Genomic DNA, 8503 nt, shown 5'->3' with positions numbered 1-8503 from the left:
GGCTGCATAAGAAAGAGGCTCAAGAAGATAAAATAATATTTGAAGTTTACTAAACCTCATATCTACTTGCCTTATATACGACCCTTTTAAAAGTTGGTACTCTAAGTTTGTGGAACAAGCATGGGAAATCAATATTGTTTAAATACCACTAAGAATATATTCATTAAAAGGTTAAATAAGACTCTCCTCACGTGCAACTCATGTGTTGCTTCTCGATCCTTTCCCCCACATAACACTTGCATTGATGAGAGAAAGTTGCCGCCATCAAGCAACTTCCACCCAGTTTCCGCCATCAAGCAACTTCCACCCGGTTTCTATCGATGCCAGTTTTCTTCCCCTTCCTTGCAAGTTTGTCATTTTTTAAATCTTTGCCTATCTTTCTCTTCATGCCCATTTTGCGTAAGGGACAAAGAGCCTACGAAAGGCAACATCGAGGAATTTAGGCTTTTGGCCAAGTTAGATGCAAACATATGAAGGCAAAGTTAACCATCAACATGACATCACCGTCTTCTATACATATGTTTTTGTATATGCCATATAAATTAAGCAGCATGATATATAGCGTCTAGTAAATAGGCAAAAACATGGTACACCAAGAAATGTCCCTAAGAGGGGAGAGAGATAGAAGGCGGTCCTAGAAATGACATAGGGTTTCAGCCCCCTCGCCGACGACGCTGCGAGTCTGCCCCATCTCCGGTGAGGGTTCTCGTTCTACTTCTTTTAGGTATTTGAAGTATCTTCTTAGAATGGTGATGTGGTGGCTATGTCGTACAGTCAAAATAAGGTCACCCCTGATCTATCCGCGTTTCAGCTGTGCGCCTAGCGACGGAGGAGGGCGTGTGGAGTTGTCGTCCCATTGGATCTCGTGGGATCCAATCGGTGTTTTGTTAGTTGAGTGGTTGGAGATTTTCCTATTTGATCTATGGTTCTCATCTTTTGAATGATGATTGTTGTTGTGGTGTGCTGATCTTTTGAGGATCAACACGCCAACTTTTATAAAACAAAATCTAACAAGGCGAACTTTGCCTGGCTCCGGTGAGGGAGAGGCGAGGGCGGCGGCGCCTCTTCTGCTCGTTCCAGTGCTTGTAGTCTTCATTAGGTGGTTCAAAGACCTATTTATAGGTTTTGCTACTTTTAGAGCTTTTTATACTGCTATCAATGGTTATTAATATATCTATGCACTGTTTTTGGAAAAAAGTTAAATCAAGTGTTCATGCTTCAGAACATATAAACTAGAACAATAAGTAAGTATGAGAATAAAAAGAACAAGTGGCAAGTGGCAGTAGACCCATCAAGGCTGACTTGCCCGGGCTCACCCAGGGCGCTCAACTTGTTTTCATGCCAATTACAACCCAAAATAGCACGCGTAGATTTTAATTTTATTGTTTGCCAATGCTTTGAAAACTTCTTAGGTCCGTCACAAAAAACAAGAATAAAATGTAAAATGATAGGGAAGTAGACATGGATGTAAATTTTTTTATCTCCAGTCTAGGGTCTTTTTCTTAACATAAAGCTCGACGAGCCCAACTTTGAATTAACAAAGCCATGAACCAGCCATGAGTACAACGACACAACAAAAACCAAAATAGAAAAGAAAACAAAACTGGGGTTACCAGCTTGATATACAAGCACGATGATGCAAAGCTACATGCCTATAACTTAAACCAAGAAAAGATCAGGCAAAGCAGAGCAAGACTCAGAACTATAAGATCTACAAGATCCCCGGGACTACATCTAAACACCGGCAGCTCTGCCTGAATCTTGACGCAAGGAGAAGCCACTCTGTGGAGCCGCACCAAACTTAAGCAACACACACAGCCGCCTAACAGAGGACCACCAACACCAAGGGAACTGGCTAACTGTGCTAGTGAGAAGACATGCCTCTAGAATTTAAAAGGGAAACTTCACGACAACGCCTCCGGAAGGGATACGTCGCTCACGAGCGTCGCCGTTGTCGTCACAGGGGAGCCATGCAATGCTTTTGCGGAAGCTTCATCACCCACCCCAATAATACCCCAAGTCTTTGCACCTGCCATCAGGATAACCACCGGTGTCCTCTGTGACACGACACAAACTCCGACCGAGAAAGGCCACGCAAACCGAAGACACACCGTTTATATGAAAACGTCCAATGCTCTCGGTCGAAAACACATGACAAGCTCTTCAATTCTCCCATGGTGAATATCCTCTTTTTAGTACAACCTCCATCTTAAAAAAAAAAGGAGCCAGCAATAGTTTTTTTGTTTGTTTGCAGGAAGCGACCAAATAGATAGACGAAACAAAAAGGAAAAAATGGATGTCTCGTACAGTGCGAACGACCACAGCATATATATAATTCCCAAATGGATCGAAAAGGTCCCCAAAAATAAAGGGAAAAACCCCATTATTCCCCACATCCACAATTCCACAGTCGTAGCGGGAAGAAGAGAGACAGGGGTTCCCCAGCACCAGCTCAGAGACGAGGAGCTTCTCCAAGTGAGCAAAATTATTCGCGCCAATTGGGAGCCATGGGCGCTAACGGCCACCCGCCGCCTGCGAGCGCCGCCGCGCAGAACGTCTCCCACTCCGGCGGCGGCGGAGGCGGAGGAGGTGGAGGTGGAGGAAACCCTAGCCCCGGCGGCACGGCGGCGGCGCTCCGGCACGACCCGGGCTTGTCGCGTGAGTGGTCGCCGGAGGAGCAGGCCACCCTCGACGAGCTGCTCGTCAAGTGAGTCCCCAATTTACGGTTTTTTTGCGCTTTCGGCAATTCGGATGTGGTGGATGGTTCGAGTTCTTATTACTGCGGATATTTGTGGCTATAAAGAATCGATATTTTTGAGTAATTGACTAGACTACAAGTTGGCACTGCATCCTTTTGAGTTCAGATTAATCAATCTTCTTTTCCCCTCAGATTCACATGCGAATGCTTCTCCTTGCAATGGCAGTGGAGCAAATAATTTTGTCAGATTATATGAATTTTCCACCCTTTATTCTCTGTCCATTTAGTCTTGTATATAACGTCAATTATCCTTAGCTGTATAACGTGGTAAAGCATCTACGCCAAAGGCATCAGAGAGGCCTTGTTGTCATCAAAATGACAGCAGAATGAATACTAAATCTAGGCTTGCAAGTACTAACATGTATTGTTTCAACAACATTGTGGTAGGAATCCGTTAGCTTTAGCAGCATAATTCTGCACCTTATAGTTCCGGTGATGTTTCTCTGCATTTGCTGCTCTCAGGTATGCATCTGATGCACCTGTTATCCGGTATGCCAAAATAGCCATGAAGTTGCCAGAGAAAACTGTTCGAGATGTGGCCTTGCGGTGTAGATGGATGAATGTGAGTAATATAGATTTGGGGCGCATCTTCTTCATTCCTCTTATCCTGAAACCCTGTCTTCCCCTTAGTGGGTTTCAGCAATGATTTGATGTTATGCATTCAACCTGCAGAAAAAAGAGAGTGGTAAAAGAAAGAAAGAGGACCACAGCTCGTCAAAGAAAAGCAAGGACAAAAAGGTTTTGCAATATTTCCCTTTCATCCTTCAATTTTCATGACTGTTATAATGCAATTGCAAAATCAATGCTATATCAAGTTGGGAATACCAGCATCCTGTTGCACATAGTCTGGAAAGTCAGTAATGGTTCCTCTAAATTGACTAACTTTTTTGTAATGATCGTTTTCCAAAGTAAGAAGTCAGTGTAATAATCTGTTCTAAAACTCAAGCATATTAGATCTACTAGTATTCAAGAACCTAGCCTAGCTTGGTTGGCAGGGTGGTGCTGATACCACCCAGCCTGCCCGTGTTCGAGGCTTACCTCCGCAGTGCTGCTCATATTCAGGGTGATAAAAAAATCCTCCGGAGACTTAATAATAAGATCTACCAGCATTTCTTTGATATTCGATAATCTGCGGGAAAAAGTGTCTGCTAATAATCTCAATGACTATGCATTGCAAATGCATGTGTTAAATTAAACTATACATATTATAAATGCAAGAATGTACACTCCTTTTGAGGCTGTACATACTAGGATACAGAACATCTCTGAACTTGAATGAAAATCTTAGTCTGGCAGAAAATAGTTCGTGACATAAGCTGTTTAGGCCACAGATTCATGCTTCAAAATGTAATGGAAAAATACATCATATTTTAAGGGAGGCCATTGCTTTATTGATTTTCATCCCCAAAGTCCGAGAATATTCCATGTTAATTTATTTATTTTAAGGAACAATGTGGATTCTACCTACGTGGCTAGGTACGCATAGGTTGCGTGTCGTATGAGATGCGAACCGAGTCTGGTAGTCTGGGAAAACGTTGAACCCACGTTGTTCTTGTTCATTCGCAAGCGGTAGCACAAAGTCTTTTGTAAAAAACTTGTGGCGTGGTGGTAGAGCATGTCATCTGCAGCCCGTGGTTTTTGTACTCATTTAAAGGCAAACGGTGCGAGTGCATGAGCTGGCCATGACAGCAAGTTGTATGTGTCGGTGGCATGCATGGCGTTTGTTGTTTTCCCGCGCATCAAACGATCCCCTTTGGTACAAATACTGCCCGTGCTGTGCTGGGTGGTTGATCCGTGTGAGGACCTTTTTCGGCTTTTTATTGCTGATGATGCCGTGCTGTTGTTTGCCTCTAATTAAATCCCCTTACGTCAGTTGAATGTGTACACCTGGACGTGACCTCAATCCAGCGGCAACAGTGTGTGGACGTGACACTCCACACGTGTCTGTCATGCAGTGACCTTTTTAGGAATGTGGACACCGGGACGGTGCGGGGTAAAAGAGAAGCGGGCGGTCCATTGAACCACGCCACACTGTGTAGTTTTGTTGAAAAAATATTTTTTCTTACAAAAATATGCTATATAAAAGTGTGAAGCAAAACAGCTACCGGAACTGATTTGTGCTCTTATTATAACTTCGATAGTGTCTGCCGTTACGACTTCAACCATAGACGTTTACCACTATATTAGATCTGGCAGTTAGATGGGTGTGCGTAGCTATGCCCGTGGGTAGCTCACTATTTTGCTTTTAAGGAATATATTTTACTTCTATGCAACATATGGGCTGTGGGTCTTGGTATTGCCAGCAGTATATTTTCTCAATTGGATGAATTAGACTTGTATTTTCATGTTATGAAATTGGATATAAGGTATGCTGGTAAGTTAGATGCATCTTTCTGTTTAGATAGATGACATATTAACACAAGTGTGGTATACATTAGTTATCTAAACAGTTCGCAGCTCAGTTGCCCTTTTTCATGAAGCAAGCAACAAACAACATTTCTTTTGTCTAAAAATAAACAAAACAAAGTCTCCACATTCTGTGGTGCTGCCATTATCTTGACCAGGCATCAGGGCCTTTACTCAAGCACAGAAAAACCAGTTGTATTCGTGATTGTGTAGCTATTGCACCTCGTTTAAATCTGAATAAGCTTTAAACTGACGGCTATTTCACTGCTGCAGGAGAAGGTTGCAGATTCTTCATCGAAACCATCTGTTCATATAGCTGGAAGGCCTAGTGTTCCTCCATACCCCCTTCCATCACTTCCCATAGACGACGACGAAATTTCATCCAAAGGTAACTCATATAATTGTCGCTTAATTATTTCTCAGTTCATATGTTCTATTTAACTCTTTACTTTGGTCCATATTTATTTTGCTGAAATGTAGGACTGTTTGTGTTGCGTGAAGTGAAAGTGATAACCTGCTTATCTGCAATAAACCTTTTTACGTTGTTGATTATAATTCAACATCACATTAGCCAATAACATGATATGTTTATATCCACAAGAAAATCATTATGATACACACATCATGATTATACTATAACTGTACCATTAGCACTACTTTTTTTTTTTGGAACATGGGACGGACTGTGAAGGGTCCAGCAAGTAGCACTACTTTGATTCGGTTGCGGTGGCAGTTACAGCTCATTAGAAGTGCAGTTTCCTTTGCCGGTGGTATCCATTTTTTCTTGTATGATGTTGTCTTTTGCTGATGTTTCAAACATCATTGGAGATCAGTTGTCTGAATCTTGGTCACATAAGAGTTCTCATATCTTAGAGACAGATTCGTTCATTGAAGAATAAAAATGTGATTCTTCACATGTCAGCGATAATTGTGCAGTTGTCCTTCTCAAAATGAATTTTCTATGATCTCGATGCCTGGAATAAGAATTGCTCCTGTGAGTACTGGAATTTTGTTTCCAAATTCAGTTCCACAACTATGCTTTACATCAAGCGTGTTCTTGCTTATCTTGATAGTGGATGTTGGGAGAATAACCTGGTCAACGATACTCGCAAACACAACTGTTTTGCATGTGCATTTCCAAATGACATGTCCAATAGTACTATGAGAATATAGGCATTTATTTCTTGCAATATCCTTGTGGACTGTTTTTGTATTACTAGCGACTGGGTACGTGCAATGCACACATATTTCTTGATAGTGTACTAAAAATATTCAAATGTAGAAACCTCCATATATGTGTAGTACAATAATTTGGTGCAAAACTATAAATCTATATGGCAAATAACATATCTATTTTTTTGGCGGGAAGGCAAGTAACATAATCCGAATCCACATCACAAAGAATTATGTTCGCAATATTACAATTGCTACTAGTGCTGTTAATTTCGTAGAACATAAAAAAGCATGTAGCACTACTTCAGGATACATCCTGCTTTAGCTAAGTGTTCAGCTATGATTTTTATTTTTGTTTCATGAGTATAATTCACAATAACTTGGCAGTCCAATGGAGCGTCAGGGGTTACTGAAATGATTTTAATTGTGCATTTGAGGGGAGTAACTATAGTTATCGACTCAATTAAAGCTTAATAAGATAGAGGAATGGTTCAGATCAACTGGATCCCACAAATTCGTACCTTTTATAGTTATAGAATATAGATTTGCATTTTCTTTTCAAGAGCATTTCATCTCAAGGTTTCCAGGATTGTGACTATTGTTATTGATGAACTAAATACCGAGTTTGCTGAGTTCCTTGCTTTTATGGTCTTTCTGCAGCAATTGGAGGTCCAACAGGAGAACTCCTCGAAAACAATGCCCAGGTTCTGAGCCAAATTTCTACAAACCTAGGCACCATGCAGGTATCCTCCTAAAATTTAAGATGGTCTTTTTGTGATGATTGCAAATTAACCTTTCTTTTATCTGATCCTTATGTCAATTCTGCAATTTCCCCTCATTTTCTGTTCTTACATCTAGTATATTATATTGTTTTATTTACTCAGTTCCTGATTCTTCCATCTCAGATACAGGATAACATCTCTCTGCTGTGCCAAACTCGAGATAACATACTGAGGGTGTTGAAAGAGTATGTTTTAGTCCATTTCCTTCTATTGATTTTTGAGAATTTTGAAGTGATGAATTCGTGAATTCAATTCAAGCATTTTTGTTATTACGTTCTAATTAGTATCCTTCGTAGACCCTCTTATCAGTAGGCACAGATAGTTTGCTTTGCATAAGGAAAAGATAAATGCTTCCTGTAGGGCCTGCCATTTCTTCAGCCATTTCATTAGCACATCATATTGTGGGCATGTGTCAGTTGAAGTTTTTCAGGACAAATCATAGTCTAGTCTTCACAGTAGATGAACTACTATTGCTAGAAGAAACCTAAATCTACAAGGTCATGTTCTTTGTGACCAGGACAAGTCATGCTCTTCATTGTCCAAAAGTGACTAAATATACTTTTCAAAGAGGGCAATACTTTTGTCATATTTGTTCTGCCTTTCAAGTTGCATAAAAATTCTTTTTTTTCGGAAATACTTTTGTCATATTTAACTGTTCCAGGATTCGAGTCGTCCACATTCTTGTTTTCTGTCGATAATATGCACATGAGATGACTTTCTTTCACGGATAAATCAAGTTATTATAACTCTTGTGCAACGTGCCTGCAGGATGAACGATGCTCCAGAGATCATGAAGCAGATGCCGCCGCTGCCCGTGAAGATAAACGAGGAGCTGGTCAACTCGATACTCCCCAGGCCGACTGTACCTATGCAGTAGTAGGGATAGCCAATGGAACATATCTTCTTCTTCTGTAGTCTCAAGAGCCCCTGTTAGATAGGCAGCTAAAACAATAAGTAAAGTGCCAGTCCTTGGTCCTAGTTTGTTCGTTGTAGGATATTTCTGTCATCTTGTATTCGCAATATGTTCTGTGTAGACGCTGATCTTCCAACTGCTACTGAAATTATTAGGCTGTTGGAAACATGTACCGGGCTACCAAGGGTTTGCTTCTGCTGCAGTCATATCGACTTCCAACGCTGGCATTGTTTGTAGTCTGCTGTTGGGCCTAATATGATGGAACGGGACTTGCCTTAAGCCTGAGTGGTTGTGCACAGTTTTTTTTCTTGAACAGTGAAATATGAACCGATGGATCAAAACAAAACATTGTGCCGCACAAATAGGGATGAAAATGGAATGGATTATTTCCGACCGATCGACCGGGTGAAAACGGATTTGATCGGATAGTTAACGGATATGGTCACATATACGGAAAATGACATGGTTTTA

The 8503-nt window shown here is 41.0% G+C and overlaps 1 protein-coding gene across 1 annotated transcript; it reads left to right on the top strand.

Moving 5' to 3' along the window:
* Nucleotides 1-2368: 2368 nt before the first annotated feature.
* Nucleotides 2369-8234, top strand: LOC127335391 (uncharacterized). Its single transcript, XM_051362046.2, has 7 exons — nt 2369-2707; nt 3221-3320; nt 3431-3496; nt 5438-5552; nt 6998-7080; nt 7243-7304; nt 7888-8234. Exons 1-7 carry the CDS (start codon nt 2508-2510, stop codon nt 7994-7996), a joined length of 735 nt encoding a protein of 244 aa, XP_051218006.1. The 5' UTR covers nt 2369-2507; the 3' UTR covers nt 7997-8234.
* Nucleotides 8235-8503: the final 269 nt, after the last annotated feature.

This window comes from Lolium perenne, chromosome 2, assembly GCF_019359855.2.
Source record: "Lolium perenne isolate Kyuss_39 chromosome 2, Kyuss_2.0, whole genome shotgun sequence".
In the NCBI taxonomy this organism is placed as follows: Eukaryota; Viridiplantae; Streptophyta; class Magnoliopsida; order Poales; family Poaceae; genus Lolium; species Lolium perenne.
The sequence above is the reverse complement of the archived record's forward strand: the minus strand, read 5'-3'. Positions and strand labels throughout refer to the sequence as shown.

Bases quoted from the DNA above. Each gene is read 5' to 3' on its own strand.
- LOC127335391 (XM_051362046.2), top strand. From the start codon at position 2,508: ATGGGCGCTAACGGCCACCCGCCGCCTGCGAGCGCCGCCGCGCAGAAC. The intron at 7,081-7,242 runs GTATCCTCCTAA...CTTCCATCTCAG, and splicing joins CAAACCTAGGCACCATGCAG to ATACAGGATAACATCTCTCT. The intron at 7,305-7,887 runs GTATGTTTTAGT...ACGTGCCTGCAG, and splicing joins ATACTGAGGGTGTTGAAAGA to GATGAACGATGCTCCAGAGA.